General features: G+C 34.0%; 1 protein-coding gene and 1 pseudogene across 1 annotated transcript; both read left to right on the top strand.

The window, feature by feature from the left end:
- Positions 1 to 7,057: 7,057 nt before the first annotated feature.
- Positions 7,058 to 10,079, top strand: LOC143579447 (cytochrome P450 81Q32-like). Its single transcript, XM_077062757.1, has 2 exons — positions 7,058 to 7,995; positions 9,404 to 10,079. The coding sequence occupies exons 1-2, from the start codon at positions 7,090 to 7,092 to the stop codon at positions 10,016 to 10,018; spliced, it is 1,521 nt and encodes a 506-aa protein (XP_076918872.1). The 5' UTR covers positions 7,058 to 7,089; the 3' UTR covers positions 10,019 to 10,079.
- Positions 10,080 to 18,417: 8,338 nt separating this feature from the next.
- On the top strand, positions 18,418 to 20,369 carry LOC143579450 (cytochrome P450 81Q32-like; annotated as a pseudogene).
- The last annotated feature ends 7,180 nt before the right edge of the window (positions 20,370 to 27,549 follow it).

The raw sequence follows: 27,549 nt of genomic DNA, 5'->3' as shown, positions 1-27,549 counted from the left end.
TAAATATTCTATCTTTATTTAGTACCATTTCACACATTTGGTATCAAACAAAAAGTCAAAATACTTATACAATCGATTAAAAGGATTTAGGAGTGGAGAAGGTAGCACAAACAAATAGGAACCTTTTAAGCAATAAAAGGCCCAGCTCATCAATGCAATAAATAATCTTAGCATGGTGGTCAGCGGGCAACCTCTTTAAAAGAATCTCATGTTGCTTATTAGGCTGAGGGGTGTGGAGCGCGAGAAAGGGCGCGTGAGGCCATCCGCTCGCGCCCCGGGGCGCGAGCACCACACCACCGAGGCGCGAGAGGGGCGCGAGCACGCAGACCAAGGCAGGCGCAAGGCCAGTCACGGCTGAAAATGGGCGTAAAGTGGCTTGGGAATGCGTGCAGAGCCGTTGGGGCTTTTAGAAATAGAGCCGTTGGCTCTTTAAGTTTATTAAAAAAAAAAATTTTTTTTCTCTATATAAACCAATATCAACCCAATATCACATTGGGAAGGGACGTCTTCACCGCCGAGGAGGCGGCCATTGGGAAGGGACGCCAGGGGAAAAAACCGGCTGAGGGGGAAGCCGTAAACATCACCGATCTTGTTGAATCCCTCAATAAATTCAACAAAACCATGGAGGTGGTCTCTAATGACAAAAAGGAAAAAAAAAGAATGAGAGATTTGGATTTCCTTACAAGAGACTTCAGTAACCTAAATCCGGTCGACCAAATGCTGATGGAAAAACAAAAGGAACATATCCGGAAGAGGTTGATCGAAGAAGACCAAGCCGAAGAATAAGAATAATGTTTTTTTTAGTACTTTAATTTTTTTTTAGATATTAATGTGTTTTTTTAATTAATGTGTGTTTTTTTAAATAATTTATGAGTTTTTTTAATAATACGTTTTTTTAATACATTTATAAAAAAATAAAAAAAAAACCGCTCGCGCCCCCTCTCGCGCCCCCTCTCGCCAGGGCCCGGGGCGCGAGCACCACAACCAACAACCATCTTATCAAGTTTCTCTCTCTGCCACACGTCACAATATTATTGGCTGGAGCCCCCACTCGCGCCCCCTCTCGCGCCCCCCACACCCCTCAGCCTTAATGTCAATTGCAACTCAACCAGTTGCCCTTCAAACTGTGAACAAAAAACAGAGAAACATATAATATTCGGTGTTCATTGTTTTCATATATATTTTTTATAAAAACTAAAAATAAGATCTTTGACACATTAACCTCTAGCTAGGATGAGTACATATTTAATTTAAGATTTATATTGTCAACCTTTCTCGGCTGATAAAAACAATATTTTAACAACAATGAACAAATTTAAAGTCATATCATATAAGATCTATTATTAGTTCTGAAACTGATAATTTAAAAGCTTAGTTGGTGTGCTAAGCTCATAATAACGTCGGAAAAACGCACCATCACCCAAAATCCCCAGATTAATGGAGTTCATAATGACATAAACTCCTCTAGATGGTTCTGGTAGTTTAGATGAAAAAAGATAGTGATACAAAACAGACAAAATAACTACAACTTTTAAAAAACCACAAACATTTCTTACCTGCATAATAATTCACCAATATAAAAATCAATAAACCAAATTTAATGTATTACATGTTAAACAATAATTTGGGCATGAACAATCAAAGAATAAAATAAACTAAACCCTAAATCAATTAAGATGAATCATCGAGTGGATCATCATGTACCTGATTTCATAAACTTGGCTTAATATGTAAAATACTACCAAAAAAATAAAAAATCAAAATTGCAGATGCCCAATAAATCGTATCGATCAAGCAAAAATACTACAAAAACAAATTTGTAGCGGCCTAAACTAAAAGACTAAACTAGATTATGAACATATCAAGTAGATGAACACTGAAATTTAAACTAACGAATATAAGAATTGAGACAAACCCTAACCTTGCATCGTCGAAACAAAACAAACGCAAGCCAACACAAATCAATGCTGCCGTCTAAGGTTTCATAATGGAAGCTGGAACTGTGATATAAAAAATACATAATTGTTAATGCTGAAACTTTATATGAGCATAAAATATATAAAATTAGAACTTGGCAAATAAAATATAAAAAATTAAACAAAAAGTTGTTAGATTAGTGATATTTAATTTGCTACAAGTCTCCAAATACCCTAATCAATTAGCATTGAAACTAATACCATTGTAAAGTTAGATAATTAACAAAACCTAATAAACGGACAAAAATCAACCTTACCATAATTCTCAGACAATGGACACAAGATAGAAATCAAAATCCTACACCAAAACACAATCAACTGATTAAAAAATTAGATTAACAAACAATAGATCATGTAATTGGTGTAAAAAAAATAAATTAACTGATCATGCATATCGAGTAAAAACTAAATCGATTGATCATGTATATCAAGAATTGAGGGAATATTTAGGGGTTTTGGGATAATGGAGAAATATAACCTGATGACGAGATCGAATGAGACCAGAGAAACAGAGTGTACCTCGCCGGAAAAGTCCGAAAAAACAAAATGGAAAACATTATGAAAAACACAATGGAAAAAAACACTATAAAAAAAAAACACAATGATAAAAACACAATAAAAAACACAATGAAAAAAAAACACAATGAAAATTACTATTGTATAACACAATTTTGTAAAACACAATTCGGTAAAACACAATTTGTAAAAAGCCACTAGTTTTTTTTTTAATTTTTATATTACAATATGGTACTCATATAAAAGATAAAAAGACACTCGTTATTATGGTGAATTTGTTTTTCAATAAAAACATCGTATAAAAAAGTTATGGACGTTTAAAAATGATGGGGGAATTTGACATGTTCCTTACATGTGGAGAGAGAAAGTCAACAAATGTGTTATTCATTTTATACCCTTTCCCTTATGTTCATACTTGATTTCCCCCTAAACTAATCTCAACCCTTCATGTTCAAAATCAATGGACAAGATCACTTATTATCCTTCCTATAAAAAGTATATTTCCTATTATAACCTAACCCCTATAATATATGTAAAAGAAACCTATAAAATCCTATGTGTCGCGATGTAGTCGCTCCTCCTTTTATGAAAGTCATCAGATTACTTGATTTTTAAATGGTGAACTCTTATTGATTTAACCCGGTTTAGACCCGTTTGTGATAGACGGGTCATAACACCTCTAAAATCTACGGGTTTCTAAACATCGAACAATCTTTTCTCTCTATCTAGGGTTTCAAAACACCAGTCCACCGCAATCACTTCTCCATTCAAATTCATGGTCGTAAATCTCACTTGGATTAAGCACCGTCGCTCCTTTCATTTTTATTCATTCTCCCCTAAAAATTCCGATCTATTTCCATCGAATTGTTGGTTTATTTGTTGCTATCAAGTTGGTAGGTAATTAGCATTATTTCCTCAACCCAACCCTCTCGAGAGGATGAAGAACAACCGAAGCGATGTGATGAGATTGTCACCCAACATCTTCAGTTTCGTATGTGGCATGATCTTTACAAATAGGTTATAATTGAAATTGTTTAACCTGGTCAATGCTTTATAGGTTATCCACCTGATTCCCATGATATTTCTCAAATGCTTTAATTGCATACAGTGGAGGGATTGAAGTCAAAAGTAGAGGAATTTAATAAAGATGTTAATGGATTAACAAATGGGGGTGTTGAGAGTGTATCTGCAATGAAGTCAATGACGATGCCTTGCTATTTGGTGTGTTGCAGCAATGACAGGGATCTGTTCGTAGGATATTTACACGTGAGTATATTTATTAGTAATGAATAAATACCTAAATTGGGACTTAATGATCCCTGATATATACATTCTAAGGTCATGCTCACAAAATTCAAAATGCATCAAGTATGCAGTTCAACTGTTAATATGCAGCCCAAGAGACAATTGTGATTGGTTTTCAGTTTTCATACATTTGTAACTATCTCAACAAGAGAATCTTTATTAAGATTAATACCCAAGTGTTTAATGTTTAAAGGAAAAGAATGACAAGAAGTTAAATGAAGAATATGGATTTTGCAATTGTTGTTGCTTATTATAAGAACTTGTTAAAATTAATCTTTAAAATTGAGTGGTAAAAAATGAGTACTTCAGTTTGATGAAGTTTTATGAAAAGTCATGAAAAGTGTCTAAAACAGAAAAATAAAATTGTTCCAGCAACAACATAAAGAAGAACCGATTTTTGAAATACTCTTTTAATTAATTTTTTTTTTGGCTACTTGTGTTCGGGTCAACTGTATTAATGTATGTGCATGTAGATTTGAGATCTTTGACATGAATAATAATATGGGTCAGGTTCGGACTACACATTTCAACCCGTCAATTCACCAATTCAACACGATGGACACCCCTAGGGCTAATGAGTTTGAGTAATGTCCTTTATGTTAGTTTAACATAAATTTTTTTACAAGTGCTACTTGAAGGATAAGAAAACCAAAAGATCCAATCCAGAAATAAAGAAATATCAAAAACTCATAATGGAACACGGTGAGAAGTTAAAAACATTAATTAAATATATAATAACTATTAATAATAACACACAAAGAAATAATATATAACTCATTTTAATTACTGCATTATGGCATATAACTTTTATAATTTTAAAAGTTAACACAACATTTTTAAAGATATAAAAATTAAAATACATAATTAGAATATATGTAAAAAATAGTAAGCATATATACGTTAACTAGCTTTTGAACCCGTATATTACACGGGATTTGTCAAATAATAAAAATAAATAAAGTCTGTTATTTGAAAGAAATGAACAAAATTAAAGGTAAAAGAAAAATACAATATATTACAAATAATAAGAAATCTAAAATCTCAAATTTACAAATTCGAAAAATTCTCTTTATATACAACATCTGACAAAATTATTTTGACCCATTACTCATGGATAGTTATTACAAATGAGATGAGAAATTAGGGAATTAAAAGGAAAATTATAAACTATTTGTCAAAATTATTTTGAACCATGACCTATGGATAGGAAGGATAAATGATGAGAAATTAGAGAATTAGAAAGGAAATTATAACCCATTTTCCAAAATTATTTTGACCCATGACCTAAGGATAGCTAGAATGAATGAAATGAGATCATATAATTAGAAATGAAATTATAACCCATTTGTCAAAATGGTTTTGCCTCATAACCCGTGGATATGTGGGATGAATGAGAAGAGAGATTAGCTCAAAAATGTATGTGAGCTTGCCACATCATCCTCATTATTTTCTTTTATTAGTATAGTTAAATTAGATTAGATTAGATAGTTAAATTAGATAATAAGAAGAAAAATATTTAAAAAGTTCTTTTTAACATATGAACATAACCGAAAACACCAAGTAATAATAATAATCAAAAAAATATATTAATATATAAATCCTTAATATAATTAAAAATATAAATTATAGGTAACCCATACAAAAATAATAAAAACCCGCAAACTAAACTTATAGAACTAAACTTTTGAAAATTAAATGAAATGAAACCACGTATGAAAATAAAAACCAACAAACAATAAACCTATTAAAAGTATTACATACTATATAATTATTAGATTATAACAACAATGCCCATACAAACATAAAAAAATCAAAGAAACTCAACTTCAACTATAAACATAATATATAATTTATTGATTAATGTAACATTTTATTTTATTATCTAAACCCATTATATGAGAACATTATATATTCACAATAATAAAAAAAAAATCTAAAAATAATTCGCGTGACACATGGGCTAAAAGCTAGTGTATGATACTTAAAACATATATGAAGCTTGAGTTACATTTTTGAGTTGTATATATGCACTAGTTAGTTTTGATAAAATAAATATAATATTTTTCAAATATGTTTTGATAAAATAATAATCAATCATACACAAGCTTTAGTTTCTGAACAATTGACATTCACAAGATTTTGAAGAGAGATTATTTAATATTTTTGTCTTTAGTTAGGACTTAGGAGAGAGAGAGGAGTAAATTTAGGGATTTAATAGTGTTTTATTAAAATTATATTTTTTTCTACCAGTACTACCCTTATCCTACTAAACTAATCACCTTTAAGTTCAAGTTATTTACTTAAATGCTATTGTCTATATTGATCATTGATATAACAAATCAATGGTGTAGATTAGTTTAGTTGGTTTTCAAGAAAACTAAGGTTCTCAATGAACCCTTCCTTACGTATGGGTGTTCAAATAAATCCGAATCCATATTCGAATTATCCGAAAATTTGAATCCGAACTATCCGAATCCCAGATACCTGAAAATTCGGATTCGGATAGTAATTTTAGGATTTTTCGGATAGTTAAGATATCCGAACTATTAAATTTAATATTTTTTAATATATATGTATACCAACATAAAAGAAATAAAATCCTAATTACTTAAACACATTCCACGCCTATGCTCTCCCTCCAACTCTCCATGATCGTCGACCACTTTCGGCCTTCCACCGCCGTCTAACGGTGGCCGGTGGCCGCGTTTAGCCTCAAATTCGGACTGCATACCACAGCCCTCTACCGTCGTCTCTCACAGTATCACGTCTCATCAACTTCGTCCATCTCCGTTCCTTCTGACTTGATAAGGGATTTCACTATTTTGATTATGGTTATATTTGTTCAAAGATTTACTTTTAGTTGTTAAGACTCTTGACACACTATTCAGATCTGTTGCAGATTGTAATGTTTAAGAAATTAGTATTATTATTTTTTTTTAGATTTTCGGATATCCAACTTTGAACACCCCTATAATCCTTCGTACCCTATTAGCATACCAACAACCCGTTTTGAAATCAGTAGAGAAAAATAATTGAGTAGCGTAATCAATGACATCACACCTCTTGTATTTGAATCCATTCGGTGCGAAGCCTAATTATTCCGAAGTTGAATATTCAACATCGTGATTGAAGTGAACTGTAGCCCCACTTGCATGCCGTGATCTGCAAACAATTTCACATTTAAACAATATTAACTCACTTTTTATATATTAAAATTTTGAACTATATATACATACCTCGTATGTATGTTACCATATACATTTAAAGAGCATCATCTCGACACACCAAGATCATGGATCAAGCTCATATTTTCTTCATTTATTTTTTGTGTTTAGTTCCTCTCATCTATCTTGTCCATTTGCTAACACACCAAAAAAGGAGAAATCTCCCACCAAGTCCACCTTCTATCCCCATTATTGGTCATCTTCATCTAATCAATGGACATGCTCATAGAGCGTTACAAACCCTTTCTTCCAAGTACGGTCCTGTTATGGCTCTAAGGTTTGGCTCACGCCCGGTGCTTGTGATAACCTCACCATCAGCAGCCGAAGAATGCTTCACTAAAAACGACATTATTTTAGCTAATAGGCCGCTTCTTCTAAGCGGCAAGTATCTTGACTATGACCATTCCACAGTTGGTGCCGCGCCATACGGTCAACTATGGAGAGATCTTCGCCGCATCATGACACTTGAACTTTTTTCAGCGGCTCGACTCAAATCTTATTCTAGTGTCCGAGAAGATGAAGTTAGATCATTAATCAAGAATCTTTATCTAGACTCTTCTCAAGATTTTACAAAAGTTGAAATGAGGTCTAGAATTCAAGGGTTATCATTTAACATAGTCATGAAAATGATTGCTGATAAACGGTTCTATGGGAATGAAATGGAGGATTTTGAGGAGGTTAGTCTGTTTAGGGATATAATAAGGGAAGCTTTTGAAGTTAGTGGTGCATCAAATCCCGGAGATTTCATTCCATTTCTAAGATGGATCGATTTTCAAGGTTACGAGAAGAGGCTGTTGAAACTACAAAAGAAAAGCGATGGATTTTCGCAAAATCTAATAGATGAAATTAGGACTAAACGGTGTGGTTCTTCGTCAATGAAAGGAAAAGATGCGACATTTATTGACGCTATGCTTTCTTTACAAGAATCTGAACCAGAATACTACACTGATGATATAATCAAAGGCAATATACTGGTATGTATGCCCGCAATATCCTCCTTTTATTCCAAGCCTTAAAAAGTACCATCAACAACATAATATAAAACTTGGGCTTTTAGCAAATGAAAATGAATTAAAGTCAATTTTTGCTAAGTGTTTATGTAAATAATCATTAGTGTTCAAAACTTATTGGTTAAACAAGATGACCGTGCCATTTCATTTTAGATTTCCGGTTGATATATGTGTCTTTGCTTGATTGATTGCCCGGCTTTATCTTGATTTTAATTTTAAAACAAAACCACCCAAATATAAATTGTTAATTAAAGCCAAAAGACATGCATGTCAATTGTGAAACCCAAACCTACGCAAATGCTAAGGCCGGCAACCTACCTTTTGCAATATATGTATACACTAGGTTAAAAGCTCGATGAATAAAAAAAAATTATAAAATAGTTTATAATAAAGATTTACATTATCAAATGATATTTGGTCCACACACCCCCACCCTACCCCTCACTCTTATAACTTATATGCTACAAGTAGTGTGTGAAATTGACTTTAAATAATTGACTATACTTTTAAAATTGACAGAAATACTTGCATATATATAAAATTAATTAATAAATATATATAAAACAAACATAGCTCGAGCGCTACATAAATTAAATAATTCGAGCTCGAGCTAAGCTGGTCGTTTGCACCCCTATTTAACACCAAAATCACACAAATGTCTTTTTTTATGGCCTAAACCAGTAATTTACGTTATATAAGTACGTCCACGTCTACATTCACATCCACATCCACATCCGTGAGGCGTCTTTCAATTGGGTTATGCTTACGTGTTATCAATTGTTTTGTGGGCAAAAGTTATCAAATGTCTATTTTGAATTAAATATTGAGTTTTAAGGTTTCATGATTTCTCATTTTTAACTTGTATGCTAGAAGTCAAGTGCATGAAATACGACCTTACTTTTAACATTTTCAGTATGACAAAGATGTCCTAAGTTTGCATAACTTGTTAATTAGGAAATCATAAATTAAAATTTAAAAAACCTATTTACTTCAAATAAAAGAATATATACTCCTCGTCTCTCTTTTAAGTGTCATGGTTTGAAAAACACAAAGTTTAAGATAGATTGAATGATTATTTTTTTTCTTACCAAATGACAATAATGCCTTTGAAAATTTGGTCCATCAATGTTGTTTATTAATGTTAGTTGTGTATATTTAAGGGTAAATTTGAAAATTGGTTAATAAATTTTGAAATTGAACACTTGTAATGAGACAAATAAAAATGGAAATGGACACTTTTAATGTTACGGAAAGAGTATATCACATTGAGGCTGATAGAGTATGTCTAAGATTTTTGCATAATTTTTGTATAATTTTTGTATAGTCCCTATAAACCATGCATTTGTTTCTAAGTAACTTTATGGCTGCGTAGACATTGTTACAAGCAGGAACCGACACGTCATCACTGACAATAGAGTGGGCTATGGCGCTTCTACTGAATCATCTTGATGCATTAGAGAGAGCTAAAACAGAACTTGATAGTTATGTTGGACATGAACGTTTGGTGCAAGAAACCGATCTTACCAATCTACCATACATCCAATGCATCGTCAATGAAACGCTAAGATTATTCCCAGCAGGGCCATTGTTAGTGCCACACGAGCCATCACAAGACTGCACCATTGGAGGGTTTGATGTGGCTCGTGGCACAATGGTGCTAGTGAATGCATGGGCCATCCATAGGGACCCAATGGTTTGGGACGACCCGTTAAGTTTCAAGCCAGAAAGGTTTGAGAAACTAGAAAATGAAGGGTTTAGCTTTATACCGTTTGGAATGGGTCGTCGACAATGTCCCGGATCAGGTCTAGCAAACCGGGTTATGGGGTTAGCTTTGGCATCTTTGATCCAATGCTTTGAATGGGAAAGGGTTGGTAAAGATTTGGTGGGTTTGTCGGAAGGGAAAGGTTTAACCATGCCCAAAGCAGAACCACTTGAGGCAATGTGTAAGGCAAGACAAAGAATGAGCCATCTATTTAAGGCACTATGAGAACTTATGATCTCTTAAAAATATCAAATATTATCCTTCTAGTTATTTATGATTTTATAAATATATATAACTATATACAACTATGTATTTTGTATTCTTAATATACTGCTATGTATGTGCTCTGCAAATGAAGTTGAAAGATGATGAATTGATCTGTAATTTATGTTCTTGATATCCAACAATATTTCCACGTTTAGAAAGTAATTTATGTTGATAATGCGTTTTGTAAAAAGCTCTAGCAATAACAAAACTTCGTGTGGTGTATATGTTTGTCTCTTCAGTGATAAATATAACAAATATAATTAAATTAATGTGAAATTACTCATAAAATTGGAATGCTTTGGTTACTATATAAATAAATATTTTTAACATACATATATAATTATAGGGGTTAGGTTAAAATAAAAACTCACTTAAGTTGTGAAAACTCTAGAAACCCATTCTCAACCACATGTTTTTAATTAAAGTTTGAATCATGTGGTCCACAATTAAAGTTAATAAAAAATGTAAACATAAATATAACTTTTTCTCTCTCCTGAAAACATATAAAAAAATTAAAAAAAATGTTAAAAAATAGCAAAACAATTTTTTTTATGTTTCGATGTTTTATATTAAATGTTACAACATATATTACGTGTGCAAAAAAAAAAACGATGTTACATAGGGTTTTCACAACTCAAATAGGTTTTCATTCTATACTTTCTCTATAATTATAAAGTACTAGTTTGACTCCCCTGTGACAAGGTCTAACGGGGTTTTATTTAAATTTTTACTTTAATACTTCTGCTAATTTATATTTTGTAATGATTTGTTTTTTTTCTTAATGTTCTTTTGTTTTGATTTAATACGGCTATTGTATTTTTTTATCGTTTGGCCTCTTTCAATAGAGATATGCTAGTCTTTAAGATTTTTAAAGAACATCAACAAAAACGAACATGTTGATTTTTTTAAAATGAACATATATGAACATAAATATTTGTCGTGTGAAAAATAGACGGTTGATCTAGGTGACGGTGGTGGTTGATGCATAAGAGGAGAGGTTGACGATGATGGGTAGTAATCGGAAGCTAACCGGTGATGAAAAGGACAGGCTGGTGACAGATAAATATGTAGAGGAGAGAAGTTAAATTAGGGTTTGATGATAAGAGAGTTTCACAAATAAATAAAATGTTAAAACTCATTTAAGGGGTTATTCGGGTTTGGTAAGACCCATAATATTGTTTGATGATTAAAGGGTTATTTCACAAATAAATAATCGGTTGCCTCACCAATGCCTTCTCGCCCTATCAGTTAAATTTTTCCATCCTCTCCCGTTGGGAAAGGTGAAGTTATAACCCGCTTAAGGGCTATCTGGGTTTGGTGAGACCCATGACCAGAGAATATTATTGTTTGATTATGAAAGAATTTTACAAATAAATGTGTAGGTCCTCTAGATGGATCTCACAACTTAACTCGGATCAATCTGTGCTGTTAGTTAGCGGAAATCACCAACAAATACTCGAATATTAGTTTGTAAATATAAAAGAGAGAAAGAGAGAAGGTTGGTAGAGAGATACTTTATTTTCAAGAGTTATGTCTTATTGTCTTGTGTGGAGAAATGGGTAAAGTGACCCTTTTATAGGGTCCTATTTCTCCAAGGTTTACATTTTACGTACAAAATAAATGTACGGAGTACATAATAAACCGACTAAAAGCAAACTGAAAGACATACACAGTTCTAATAGTAATATAGAATATTAGCCCTACAATCTCCCTCTAGGATTAAGTATGTCGAGGAACCTTCGTCAAGTTCTTTGCTCCGTCTTTATTTCTTGAAACTTAGTACTTGTCTTGATCTAGGGTCTTGAACTAGATTGGATATTGGACAATTCTTTATTTTTCGGTCTTATAGACTTGAATTTCAATCTTATATTCTGGGACGGATCAGCACCATCAAATTTTAGAAACATCAAACGCGGGAGGCTCGACATCTAATTTCTTTTGTTAACTTTCTTGAGCCGACTGGTTTCTTTCCTTGTCTTCAAATACAATCAGTTCACTTTTAGGTTCAACCACAACCTTTCACGTCCTTGTCTTCTTTTAAGCGATTAAGCATCTGCAACTTCAGTCTCTATAGCCCAGCAGACTTGATCTTGATCTACCTGTCCATGTACAACTGCACAAAACTTTGAGCAAATAAGATTCCTTCATATACTCTCTCGAGGGTCAAACAAGAATTTTCTTTTTCAAAGCACGCCCTTGGTTTGAAGTGTCTGTAGAATAACTCTGAAATTTTATTTTATTTTGACTTTTCATGAAATACCAATTTCAGTCATTCAACTTGTAAGTGATTTGTTTAAGTCCCAATTTTTCAACGAACTTTGCATGAACGACCTTGACAACAAAACACATGATTTTGAATAAAACAATGTTCAATAAAGCATGCACGAACACAATAAAAACTTAAAATCTTTTTGGCATTTTCATATTTTCTTAAAATTACGAAAACATATACATAATATTTTGAATTTGAAACATAAAATGAAACAAAAATAAGATAGGAGTATAGATGAAATTAATATTATTTATCAATAATATTTACAAAATTTTCTAACAATTTTAATGTTTTTGCGAGAAAGATCACAACATGGAATCACATTGATCGATAACGTCCTAAATCACACTTCTATTTCAATATTATTATGCCAAGAACCCAAAGTTAACTGTAGATATATTTTGTCAACTTAAACTTAACAAGTATTTAGATGCCAATGTGATATGTTAAGTTATGAATTATGTACAATACTTGTGTGGTCTCCATTTAATCTGACAAATTACAGACTCCATACATCAGGATTAGTTTGCTTTCGTATGTCACCACAACTTGACTTAACCTTTCTTATCTGATCACGTACGCTTATTAACACTTTACTTTGGACAATTGACTCTTTCTACAAAGATAAAAATAAAGAAAAAGTTCAGGGCCTTAACAATCAGGTCTTGTATGACTACAAACAAAGAAAGTCTAAGGCTTGAACAAAAGAAAGAAAATAAAACAAAGTAGAAGATTCAGAACCTTAACAATCAGATCTTGTATGACTACAAAAATAGAAAGCCCAAAGCTTGAATCAAAATAAAAAAAGAAATAAATTAGAAGTTAAAAATTCTAAGATAGACATCATTTCATATTTCTTTTTCTTTTCTTTTCTAACTATTTTCTTGTCTTTTTTCTAATAATTTTCTTAACACAAAATAAAATAGACACACGATAGCATAAGACAACTGTGATCAGGTAAAGAGAAGCTTGGGTATGATATGTTATTTACATTTCTGCCTTCATTGGCATGACTTTTATTTAAGTCGGAAATCGCTTCATGAATGTGTAACCACTAGCATAGGCGAGAGTTTAAGTTTGTATCACTCTAACACGTACTTATTTGTTAAGCCTATCTACACATCAAACATTGAGCTTGTTGGCTTTTGATATACTATTTTCATGTGCTAGGATCGTTAAAAGATAATTTATTATCATTTTCCAAGGGTCGGATCAATTTCTCAAATTTTATAATATTTTAAATTATCCGACTCCCTCTAAACAGGAGCTCCCTTTAAATAGGAAAATATCTTTTGAAACAACTTTTTGATTTTCTTAAAGGAAAATGAAATCTTTTTGATAAGTCAAGTGACTCAATTTTGTTTTTCTTAAAACGAACTGAAAATCTTTTTAGTGAGTTATACTTAACTCATTTTTTCACTCTAAAATTGTGACAAATTGAAAATTTTTTACAATTTTACATACAAAAAGATAGATAGTTGTTTTAATCAAATTGATCATGCCGAACGATTCGACCAGAAATTCAAATCGGGCATCATCGATGGCTTTAGTGAAAAGGTCAGCAAAGTTGTTGTCAGATAGACTATCTTAAGCATGCATGATCACATTGTATAACAAAGTTGAAGAGATTCAAACCGAGACCCAATAGCTGACGCTGGATCCATCACTTGAGAGAAGTAGTTGGACGAGGCTAGTTTGAGATACGCTCGATAAGTTATGGTTGAGCAATTTGAACAAGGCTGTTGTTGTTGAAGCACAAAGTATCGTATGAAACACTTCCCTTCCTTGAAGTTTTTCCTCCCATGTCACTTATGAAAGACTCGAACCCATCATCGAATGGTTTAGCATCAAATAGCAAGGGTTCGTCTCCCATCATATTCCGGGTGCAACCACTATCTAAGTATCAAATACTATTGATAGTCCTACTTGATTGGCCCTACATTCACTAAGAGTTTAAATAGACATGGGCTCCCGGGACATTTCTGTCTCAGGAAGGTCGACCGTAAACTGACCAAACTTGATTTTATTTTCTGAAAACATTTTATTTCTTAGTGCAGCCTCACTTGATGAAGAATAGTCCTTAGAAATCCAAGTAAAAACTTGTTCCTTGGTTTTGATAATTTTGGACTTTTCTTTTCTTGATTTTAAAACTGTTTTTGATGAATACTCAGACCTTACAAGCTAAAGATACTTTTTGATTTTATTCTTCTTGGTTTTTCAAAAAGGTTTCTTTTTGTGTTTTACTCTATTTACTTGGGATCTCACATCCATTTCACTAGGTTCATTATCAGCTTGATCTATTCTTGAATCTGGGCTACTAAAAGCTCCTTTTAAGGACTGACTAAGTCGCCTTTAAATGTCGATTTGTTGCTTGAACCAGTGCTTGCAATGTCTTGCAAGGTGAGAAGAGTGACCACACACAAAACAACATTTTTTTCCTAGAAGCGTCATAAAACTCATCAGAACTATAATGTGGTTGGTGCGGTGGGAAAGGTGATCCTTCGAAAGGAACATGATTATAACATTTGATTAGTGACCCGGATCATCAAAAACATTGGTGTAATATGGATCAACAAAATTTTGTTGATAATGGCCATAGTAGTTATTATTACAGAAGTTGTATGACTGAAGATTTCTTAATTGTTTGGTTGTCTGAGAAAATGATCGTTTACTTGGTGGAGCATATTTACACAAAGTACTTGTCTTTTCATTTTCTAAAACTTTGCTTGTACTTGAATTATCATCAGGCTCACAACTTGATGATGAACAACTTGATATTTTCACCTCAACAGGCCTACTTTCATTGACATATTTTCAACAAAAGTTTCATCATAAACGGTTTCACAATCACAACTCATGTTTGTTTCCACCGATCCACTTTTTTTACACAACCTGCTGAACCAGGTGAATCACTACTAGAATTAACTGGCATCAGGATTGGATCAACAGTTTTGGAAACCTCAGGAACGAATGTTTTTGGTTTTGGTACATGCCTAATTCCATAGACCATTCCGTCCTCAGGAGGAATATTGAAATTGAAATGGAGTAGGCTAGTGTAGTTGTCATTGAACAGTGGAGGAACTGCAGTATAATCATAGCCTAATCCCATCTTTTGTTTCACCTCCATCTGTGCATCAATGATCCCATTCAGTTTATCAGACGCCATTTCAAAGTTATCCACTGTTATTTTTCTTTGGGCAAGGTCTAATTCTTGTTCTTCAATTTTAGCGTTTAACTCGACTATTCGATTTTCATGAAATTCAACTAGCTTATTAGACTGAAACAATTCAGATGTAGGTTTGCCATGTCGTCGTGATGAGTTTTAATTTTAGTAGTAAGTATTTTTCAGCCTTTTTGTACTCATTATTCTGACTTTTAATGCCTAAATTTTCATTGATCAATGAGACATTATGAGTTCTATAACGCTCTACTTTATCCATTCATGCTTGAGAGCACAAGTGTGTGTGTACCTCGGGAGGGATAGGACTTGCTTGACTGCTTCCACCTACAACACTTGTCCCGGCTTTACTTACTTTAGACTGATTGTTCATTCGCAACGTGTCATCCATTAATTCAAAAGACTTGATGGAAGAAATCAACTCAGTGAGAGTGATGGTATTCAGATTTTTTGTTCTTTTAGGTTCTGTTTGTTTTTGCTTAAAAGGTATGCAAGGGGCTTACGTTTGCAGGCGCGCAGACATAAGCTTCTGAAGACTGTTTGTTTTTTTTTAAGGAAAAAAGATCTGAAAACTGCTTTTATGGTCTTAAAAAATAAGCTATTGTTCAACTTATTCACACTTCTTAACATCCTACCAACACCCAATGTCCAACACTACCACCGCCCACCGTGAGCCAGCACAACCACCCACCGTCCGCCGTCACCACCATTCACCACCACCATCCACTACCCACCACCACCACGGTCCACCACCCACCACCGTTGTCCACCACCACCACCCACCATCCGTCGCCACCACCCACCACCACCATTCACCACCACCACCGTCCACCACCCACCACCACCAATGTCTGCCACCACCACCACCCACTGTCCGCCACCACCACGGTCCACCACCCACCACCACCACCATCCATCACCACCATCACCTCATCGTTCGCCACAACCACCGTCCACCACCACCACCCACCACCACCACCGTCCGCCACCACCACCACCCCGTCCGCCACCCACCGTCCACCACCCACCGTCGGCCACAACCATCATCCGTTACCACCATCCGCCACCACCACCACCACCACTCGACCACCACCGTCGTCCAACCCCACCACAACCGTCCATCACCACGAACCCACCGTCCACGACCACCGTTCAGCTTATACAAACGATATCCAATTTATAGGTAACTAATTTTCAGCTTATGCAAACGATATCCAGTTTATAAAACAAACAGTATTATATTTTCAGATTGCAGACCTTCTGACCACATCTTCAGTTGCAGAAATGAAATCAGATGAAATAAAATTGCAGACAGTTTTTGTCTTAAAAAACAAATAGCATCTTAATGGTTATCAGACTGCTATTCCATATGTACAGCAGTGAATTCAACAGCTTCATGTTGATCTTAGACAAATCATTGATAATACATGTACTTTTATTTTAGTGACGAGCGACTCAAATCTGTTGATGAGAGAGACAACCGATTCTCCTTGAATATATTTAAACATGTCGAATTCTCCTTTTAGCATTTCCTTTCTGCTTTCCCCCATATCCAGATTTCCTTCAAGCCCAGGATTGTAAAAAAAGATTTTTCTTACTTAGAAAATTCTAATTAGAATAATTTTAGTCTAATTTTGATATATATATATATATATATATATACTAATATATATATATATATATTAATATAACCTAAGACTCGATTAGATTAATTTGAGTCTAATATTTTTTTAAACCTAAGACTCAATTAGATTGAATTTGAGTCAAAAATTTAATTTTTTTAGAAAGATAGCACCTAAACTCACGATAAAGTCAAAAAGACTTTAGTCTAAAAACCACTAAATCAGGCTAGATATGAGTTTTTCAACCGAATCTGAACCCAGACATAAAAACTCAAAACACCAAAAACATAGATTGATGATTTTCGTGTATTTCTAAGATGTAAAGTACTCCAAAAGAAGTTGATAACACGAAAAACAAACTCAAATCCAACAAAAACTAAGATTAAAATCGGAAAAATTTGATCCGAAAACCACAAAAAGTCGAGCCGAAAGCTTTGATACCAATTGTAGGTCCTCTAGATGGATCTCACAACTTTACTCGGATCAATTCGTGTTGTTGGTTAACAGAAATCACCAACAACACTCGGATCTCGAATCTTAGTTTATATTAATAAAAGAGAGAAAAAGGTGAAGTGCGGAGAGATGATCTTTTATTTCCAAGAGTTGTGCATTAAGTGTTTTGGAGAAATGGGTAAAGTGACCCTTTTATGGGGTCCCAATTTCTTCATGTTTTTACAAAATAAATGTTCTAAGTACGTAATACACCGATTAAAAGCAAAACAGAACGACATATACACAATCCTAACAATTATATAGAATATTAGCCCTACAAAATGAGATACTATGACCCACTTAAGGACTATCCGGGTTTGATGAGACCCATACCCGCAAATTCAGTTTAGAGGCATAAAAATACTCAAATCACAAATTAAACAATCTTGTGGCTTGAGAATGGTGTGAAGCAACTAAAGAGTGACATAACATTTTTTTTGTACGCATTTATATAGACAGATAGATATATGATTATATACATGGCATCAAGCCGGACTTCCGAAATACTCATCACCAAATTAACCACAGCTGCCATTTGCCAAGTATGTGATGTCTTTGATTTACGCAGTTAACTCAAGTGGCTATACTGTGCCACCTTCTTGTTATTGACAAAACAGGCCCGTGAATAAAGCTGAATTGATGCCCGGCCATGACACACCTCATTTCTGAATAGATTCTGCATGCATCAAACCCGTGACTTCCACCATGCAATAATCTGTGTGGAAAGTTGTGAAATCCATATATATATATGAATCATATACATTGAAAGAACACTTGATCACACACTCAAAACATGGATGAAACTTATCTTTTCTTTATTTATGTTCTATCCTTATTCACTTTGACTGTTCTCTTTAAATTTATCACACACAACAAGGGTAGAAATCTTCCACCAAGTCCACCATCTCTCCCAATAATTGGTCATCTTCATCTAATCAATGGACCTGTTCATTGAGTCTTACAACACCTAGCGTCCAAGTATGGTCCTGTTATGGCTCTTCGGTTCGGCTCACGCCCAGTCCTAGTCATATCCTCACCATCAGCGGTTGAAGAATGCTTCACTAGAAATGACATCATTTTAGCCAACAGACCAAACCTTTTAAGTGGCAAGTATCTTAACTATAACCGCACCGCACTTGGTTCCGCACCCTATGGTCCATTATGGAGAGACATACGTCGCATTATGACGCTTGAAATTTTTTCAAAAACCCGACTAAAACACTACATGGGTGTCCGACAAGATGAAGTTAGCTTGTTAATCAAAGATCTTTTAAAGGATTCGTTTCAAGGTTTTTCAACGGTGGAGATGAGGTCAAGAATCCAAGGGTTTACTTTTAACATAATCATGAATATCATTGCTGACAAACGGGTTTATGGGACTGAGGTTGAGGATTTTACGGAGGCCAAGGTCTTTAAGGATGTAATTAGAAAGATATTTGAAGTCAGCGGGGCATCAAACCCTGCTAACACCATTCCATGCTTACGATGGATTGACTTTCAGGGTTCCGAGAAGAGGCTTTTGGATTTACATAAGAAATCTGATAGCTTTACACAGAACTTGATAGAAAAGTGTAAGCGCAAACGTATTGGGGCGGCTACAGGAAAAAAAAAGGCGGAACACCTTTATCGACGCGATGCTTTCTTTGCAAGAAACAGAACTGGAATATTACACGGATGATTTAATCAGTATTTGTAACTAAACATCAAAAGAAAATTTACTTTACTTTGTTATAACATTTTGACAAATATTTTTTAAAATAAAATAAAATAAAAGATTGAGAAACAAGAATATATAGAATTTTGCGACAAATTTGTAACATGTATTGTAAATATGTTGCTAAAGTGTTCTGTCTCAAGTTTGTCGAAAGTAACAATTCAACTTAAAAAGTGAAATAATCAAATTTAGACTGCCAAAATGACTTTTGTGCATAAATTTGATATCCAATTAATCAAATTTAGATTACCAAAATGAATATTTCATAATCACCTCTGAATTTGTTATATCCATTCATTTAACAGTCATAAGTTTATATAGTCGGTGGCGTTGTATATTATCTCTCGTATTACTATTTATGTGATTCTTTAAAACACTAGTGGCCTAACGTTTGTGTATAGACATTGCTACTTGCAGGGACTGACACATCATCGGTGAAAATAGAGTGGGCCATGTCGCTTCTTCTAAATCATCCCAACGTTTTGGAGAAAGCTAGATCACATATCGATGAATATGTTGGAAATGAACGTTTAGTGCAAGAGACCGATATTCCAAGTCTGCCATACATCCAATGCATTGTCAACGAAACCTTAATACTATTCCCATCTGTACCATTGTTGGTGCCACATGAGCCTTCACAAGACTGCATCATTGAAGGGTTCGATGTGGCTCGTGGCACCTTAGTGTTGGTGAATGCATGGGCTATCCATAGGGACCCAAGTGTTTGGGACGACCCGCTAAGTTTCAAGCCAGAGAGGTTTGAGAAAGTGGCTAATGAGGGGTATCGGGCTAATGAGGGGTATCGGTTCGTACCATTTGGAAGTGTCTTGGGGCCGGCATGGCGAACCGAGTAATTTGGTTAGCTTTGGCATCATTGATTCAATGCTTTGAATGGGAAAGAGTCGGTGAAGAAATGGTGGGGTTGTCGGAAAGGAAAGGTCTTACCATGCCCAAAGACGAGCCATTAAAGGCAATGTGTAAAGCACGTCAAAAAATGAGTCATGTTCTTACGGACCTATGAGAAATTGCGTAAAAAATCATAATGTCTTTTACACCATAACTCAACATTAATGTTTCGTGTATTGTTGTACTTTTTAATATTGTTGTGTAATTTATATATATAATGATTATAACAATGTTAACATTTTGAACAAAACTCAAAAGAGGTTCGTTTGAAAACATGGTTGCAATATTAATTGCAGAAATCACAAACGCACAACCTAGTGATGAGGCATGGGATTTTTCGTTGGTAATGTTAAATGCATTGGCTTGATGCGTTTGGGTGTAAGTCAAAACATGTTCGATTAAACTAGATTTAGGTCAAACCTAAATCAACAGTAAGTTTGCGTTGAAACATATTGTTATTAAGAAAATATACTATTGGTTAATGTGAAAACATTTTCATGCTAAAATGAGATTTGTTTGAAACTAGGAAGATTCCCAGCGCGTTGCGCCGGGTTGATGTATTGACAGTCATACCCGTACAACTTATCAAATCGTGTAATGCGTCTCCGAGTCGCGGTGAATTTGATCGGTGTCAGGTTACGAAACCAGTAATAAACCCCACCCCCCCCTCCACCCGGAAAAAAATAAAAAAATTTAACTTTGTTAATGCAAACATTCAACAAATTAACATCACAAAACAAAACATGCGTTGCGGTTACGAACCGATAACACTTTGGTTGGTATCTAGTTACGAAGCCAAAAATAAAGCAGACTATAAATACGTCCACATCCAAATATAACAATTAACATATTTAAAATATATTAAAAATGTGGCAAACAAAAAAACACGAGCGTTGTAGTTGCGAACTAATACGAATTCGTTGATTCAGGAATCGAGGGACAAAAAAAAGTGATTAAAAAACCTGCACGTTGTGTTTGCGGACTAACACGAATTCAGTCGCAATCGAAGTTGTCAGCACTAAATCGTACGCAGAGAACCATGTGTTGTGATGGTGAACACACGAGTTCGGTTGGTATCAGGTTACAACACCGAAATTAAAGCAATAAGTTAATTCGTCAATACTCAAAATACAACAAATGAAAATATTTACATAAAAAAGATCGTGGCGAAAACCAAAAATATATGCGTGTTGTGGCCGTGACCTGACGCGACTTCGTCCAGAATTGATGGACAAAAAAAACTCGCGGGAAAAGAACCTTAGGTTGCGATCGCGAGATGATGCAAATTTGGCAAAATCTCGTATTTTACGGTAGCGAACCGACATGAATTTAAAATAAAAAATCATATAAAAAGGCCAACAAACTTAACATAACAAAACAAAACATGCGTTGCGGTTACGAACCGATAACACTTTGGTTGGTATCTAGTTACGAAGCCAAAAATAAAGCAAACCATAAATACGTCCACGTCCAAATACAACAATTAATATATTTAAAATATATTAAAAACGTGGCAAACAAAAAAACACGAGCGTTGTAGTTGCGAACTAATACGAATTCGTTGAGTCTGGAATCGAGGGACCAAAAAAAAGTGATAAAAAACCTACACGTTGCGTTTGTGGACTAACGCGAATTTAGTCGGAATCGAAGTTGTCAGCACTAAATCGTACGCAGAGAATCATGGGTTGGTGGTGAACACATGAGTTCGGTTGGTATCAGGTTACGACACCGAACTTAAAGTAATAAGTTAATTCGTCAACACTCAAAATACAACAAATGAAAATCATAAAAAAGATCGTGGCGAAAACCAAAAATATATGCGCGTTGTGGTCGTGACCTGACGCGAATTCGTCTAGAATTGATGGACAAAAAAAACTCGCGATAAAAGAACCTTAGGTTGCGATCGCGAGCTAACTCAAATCCCGTATTTTACGGTAGCAAACCGACATGAATTTAAAATGAAAAATCAAATAAAAAGGCCAACAAACAATGTGAGACAACGTTTACGTCGCCAAACTTCTTAATTATTATATATAATAATGAGTTGTTTTGGAAAGAAAAATATCAAAACATTTTCACTCGACAAAATAGCAAAATACGTCCTTTATGTTTGAACGTTTTTTAATAGAAATCCTTTAGCAAAAGAAATGGCAGGGTTCATATTTCATGTTTCAAATCTCTTTCATGTTACGTCCTTTGATACTAACCCGGTTTAATTTTTTCGTTAAATCTGGTCATGTGCATTGCACTTGAGGGTATTTTTGTAATTTTATATATAATTTATTTTATAATTAAAACTAACAAACAAAATACACAAAGTGACAAAACTCTCTCTCTTTCTCTCTTATACGCTAATCTGTTTCACCCTCCCTAGCCACCGCCACCACCATATTCAATTTCACGGCGGCCACCACCACATTTTGCATATTATTGGCCAAAACTTTCATGGTATCTTCTTGGTTTATAATGAGTCTTAACTGAAATTTAATAATATTAGTTAAACAAGTTATTGGTTTATAAAAAGTAAATGTTATGTTGTAATTATCACTTAACAAGGAATGTTATAACACCTTTAAAAGAAACACCAAGTGCCGAGCTTGATAATAAGTCGATGAACTACCATTCTTGTGAGGCCTTGGTTAATGAAAAATAAATCTTAAAAGAGACACCAAATTCCGAGCTTGATGATAAGCCGGGAAACTGCCGTTCTTGTGATACTTTGGTTGAATAAATCATATTATAAGAAAATATCCATTGGTTCATGTGAAAACATATTCACACTAAAATGAGGTTTACATTAAATGAGTTATTTAGGAAACAAAAATACCAAAACATTTTCATTTACTATATTTATTATAATGGTGACTAGTGGTGGAAGGTAATAATGGCAGTGGAGGCGGTGGTGTCGACAATGAAGGCAGTGACGGTTAGGACAATAGTGTTAACTATGATCATGGTGTCGATGGTATAAGTGGTAGTGTAGCAATAATGATGGTTGCATAGACGGTGGTGATAGTGGTGGTGGCGGAGGAAGTGGTGCCAATGGTGATGGTGACTGTGCCAAATGATGGCCATTAGTGTTGCTTACCCATTTGGATCCATTTTAAGTTAGAAAACACTATAAAAGTGTCACATTTTTATCCATTTATTAGTTTAACTAGGTTAGATACGTTGTACTACACGAGGCGGTAATAAGACAAAATTCCGGATGCCCAACCATTAGGCGACGATTAACATAGAGAGAATCAAAGATGTTGATCGAGAAATAGATCATCTTCAATGCATTTTGAGAAATACTCAAGATGTTAGAGACAATGAAATTGAGATTTTAGGGTATAAGGGATGGTCAGTTTTTTTTAGAAAAAAAGAAATCAACGTGGTGTTAGGGTTTTTTTTTTTTTTTAACATAGGTGAAGAATGAGATGCCATGTGCACAAAATATGACATTTGAATGTCATGTGGCACAAAATTGAGCAATATGATGAATTGTATATGGGGCACCTTGCATCAAATCCTATTCGTTTATTAAGTATGGTAGTTGGTAGAGTCGACTCAAATTAACTAGTTATATAATTCAAGTAGACACAAGTTAGCCCATATGTATCTATTTTACCCAAATCAATTCTTTTTCAGGTGAATGGGTCATGACTGCCACATATATTCGTGGAGACGTAAGCTGAGAAACTACGCATTATGACAACTGTTAATTTCATATTCGTATTTGTTTTGTTAGCCGATTCAGGATTGTAATTAGGGTCTTTCGTTATCAATAAAACATGCATTTATTAATATTTGTTGGTGTTTAACTCATTTTAAATCATTATGTCAATTAAACATATCAAACAATCCTTAAAATCGCTTATTTTGACTTAAAATTGCATTCTAGAAAATTCAGGGGCTAAAACTGTCAAAAACCAAAGTTTAGAACAAAAGCACCCATCACGTATCGCGACGAAGAGTCCTTCATAACGTCGCGTAGCGCGACGGATTGCCAATTCAGCAAAACTTTTTTTTTTTTAACGTTTATCTGCTTTTGCACCACAAATCTCATCTAATTTAATTAGTTTCTAGATTTTTCTTCAAGGTTAACTAATTAACGACATTCCTATTGAAAAAACCTAACATAATCCCTAAGTTTAGGCCCTAACTGTGACAATCCTCGATTTCAGGTCAAATTGTATTTATTTTGTATTTGTTTTTATGTTGTAAACCGACCCGATTTATATCCCGAACATTTCAAATATATAAAATATTGGATTTTATGTTACTAAAACATTCCCGCTTGTCTAATTTGAAAAACCCCTTTTACGGATTCGAAAACGGACTTAAAATGCTCAAGATACATCAAAAACGAACTTCCGGACGCGAACCGACATGCTGACCAGCAGCAGATCAGCAGCAAACCAGCAGCCCATTTTTTTATTTTTTTTTTATTTTTTTGTTGTTTTGTGACTTGTCTTGACCCCTCTTGCATGCAAACCTTGATATCACACCCCATGCTTGACCCTTTCAACCCACTCTATATATACACCCCTATCCCATTCATTAATCCTTGCTCATTCATCTCTTTCTCTTCCAATTCTCAAGCATTCAAAGGTGTTCTTCATATTTTTTTTGGCAGTTTGACTTTTCAAAGTCAAATTGACCATAGTCTTACATTATAATCAACTTGTTAACACTTATTTATACTTGACGATTGTTATACAACATATATATAATAGCACCCTTTGTACCTTCGGTGAGCCTTTCTCCGGTCTTGGTCGGTTAAGTGTCCGGCCCATAAGACAAAGCAACATGGAGGACTCGTAGTAGTCCTTGATTATATATATTTTTCGCATCTAACTATCAAACTAGTTATACTTGTTTAACTTCTGCTCATCTTAGTTTTATTTTACATTTTGAGTTCCATGGTTATGGGTTTGTAGAGACTAGCCTCGGTTATTCTGTAAATAGCTCCAAATCGGAAGCCGAACTCTTGTTTACTAGTTTGTTTAAATAGTTGTATAAACATGTTTTATGTAAGATTTGAGTTTCTAAAATCATTTTAATTAGTTCCATGGTTATGGGTTTGTAGAATCTAACCTCGGTCTTATCCCGAAACAAGATCCGAACCAGAAACCGAACTTTCGTTTAAAGACTTTGTTGTTGACTTTTTGTATGTAAAACTTTGGTATTATTATTTATAAATTATTTTACAAGTTCTATGATGTTTGGACATGTGGTAACCATTCTTGGCCTTATTCCAAGATAAAAAACCGAACCAAACCGAACTAAACCAAGTTTACTCGCTTAAGACACACAAGTGTGTTTTTAACCATTAAAGCTTATATATTTCTTTAAAAATACTTTATAAACTGATTTTAATTATTTTCACAAAGTACTCGGAATGTTGAATCCAACTTGATCCTATAACAAAGTTTGGACCGACTAAACCGAACACTCGATTAACGGACGTTGTTAGTTCTAAAACAATAGAACTACATACTTGGTTAAGTCTCTTTAAGATTTATTGAGTTATCTCATACATTTATTATTTTGGGAAAGTTGACTTTGGGTTTGGTCAAGTCACCAAGACCCGAACCGACCACCCGAACACTCGTTAAAACCCGTTTTAGTATCTATATTATAAAGGGACTTGTTTTCTTGCATTTTTACCCACCTTATTACTTAACATAGGTTGAGTAAAATTAAGGGCTAGATACTTTAACCCGGTTTCGAGCAAACTTACATTTTTAAAGGACTATTATTATAATTTCTTAAATATTTACATTTTAAACCTTAAACTTTAAATTGTTTATATTTCTTAACATTTATTTTCATTTACAGACTTCCAAGACAACTTTTCTAATACAAGACTTCTTCTCCTTTAGGCTTCGTTCGTTAAACTCATCGTTCCGGTTAATCTCCAAATCATCAAATCTTTCAAGTTTATTACTTGAATGTGAGTACTTTCATCCCCCGTTTTCACTCTTTTATATTTTGGAGGTGACATTGCAAACTTATTCAAATCCAAATGATTTATACTTGAGTCTTAAACCACAAACTTTATTGTATACTTCACTTAAATAAATGCTCGATTTGGTGATTATATGCTTATATGCTTAAGTGCTAATGTGTTTACCACTTTTGGATGGTTGATTCATAAATCCGAGTATATCTGGCATCCCCTTATAGAAAGGTGTCGTTAATGTATTCTTATTAACGATTTCATACAAAATCCGAGTATATTTGGCATCCCCTTATAGAAAGGTGTCGTTAATGTATTCTTATTAACGATTTCATTTATCTAAATTGTTGCTATTATTTATTGTTTTGTATACAAGTTGTGGAATTTCATATTATATATCTATTGTTCAAAAACTATGAAATTTCTCACCAACCTTTGTGTTGACAAAATCTATTTATGCAATGTTACAGGTTTGACTTTAGGTTGACTCGAGGACTTGAAGAAAAAAAAACGTTATCGAGACTATTAGGATATTAGCAAAACGAACAATATATTATTTACTATGATTTGAATTCGGTTAATGTATGAACAAGTTATGTGACTCTTTGTGTTTTTATGAATTTAAATGAGTTGATTAAATATTGTCACTTAATAGTGTCGTGTGCGATGAACAATCGGTTGCACCCCGACGTTTCCGTCATGGTCGGGGTGTGACACTAACTCTTTTATTAATTGATTTGTTGCAAAAACCCACTAAAAGCCCTAATTCTTCAATTAAACGATTTCTCCTTCCCTAAGATCAGTTGAAACTATATATACTTCGTGTTTCTTCTGCTCAATCTTTACCCTAACTCAAATTACACTTTCAATCGTGAATTGGTGCTCTAATCATCAAGTTCTTTCCTTTTTGACTTTCTAAAGTAAATTTTTCTTCTCTTCTGTTACAAATCATCCAAAGATTAAAAGCCCTCAATAAATTTCGATGATTGAAGGGATTTTCGTGTCCAATTAGATTTGACTCGTTTAAGACTTTAAGTATTGTTTAATTGGGGGTTTTCGCTTGATTAACGTTCTGATAAGTTTTTTTTCCGACTTTTCTTTAAATTCTATTAATTGTCATATTTTGGATGTGCCATGACCAAATTCGACCTTATGTCGATATTCGGACTGACCTCGAACCGAACGCTCGCTTAACATACTTTTTCACTATTTTTATCGAAAAACCCCAAGACTAGTAATTTAATTAATCAAGATATATTAGTTTTGTTAATTTGTTGTTATTATTTGATTTTAGGGTTTAACTTGCAAATTCGGTTTGGTTAGATCGCTTAAGGAGAGATTTTTCTTATTTATTTATT

The sequence above is a fragment of the Bidens hawaiensis genome, unplaced genomic scaffold (genome assembly GCF_021521415.1).
Source record: "Bidens hawaiensis isolate Kalapana, Puna unplaced genomic scaffold, B.hawaiensis_p1.1 tig00029788_1, whole genome shotgun sequence".
In the NCBI taxonomy this organism is placed as follows: Eukaryota; Viridiplantae; Streptophyta; class Magnoliopsida; order Asterales; family Asteraceae; genus Bidens; species Bidens hawaiensis.
This window is presented reverse-complemented; position numbering and strand designations above follow the sequence as displayed.

Excerpts from the sequence above, each read along its gene's own strand:
- LOC143579447 (XM_077062757.1), top strand. The coding sequence starts at position 7,090 with ATGGATCAAGCTCATATTTTCTTCATTTATTTTTTGTGTTTAGTTCCT. Across the intron at positions 7,996-9,403 it reads TAATCAAAGGCAATATACTG|ACATTGTTACAAGCAGGAAC; the intron begins GTATGTATGCCC and ends ATGGCTGCGTAG.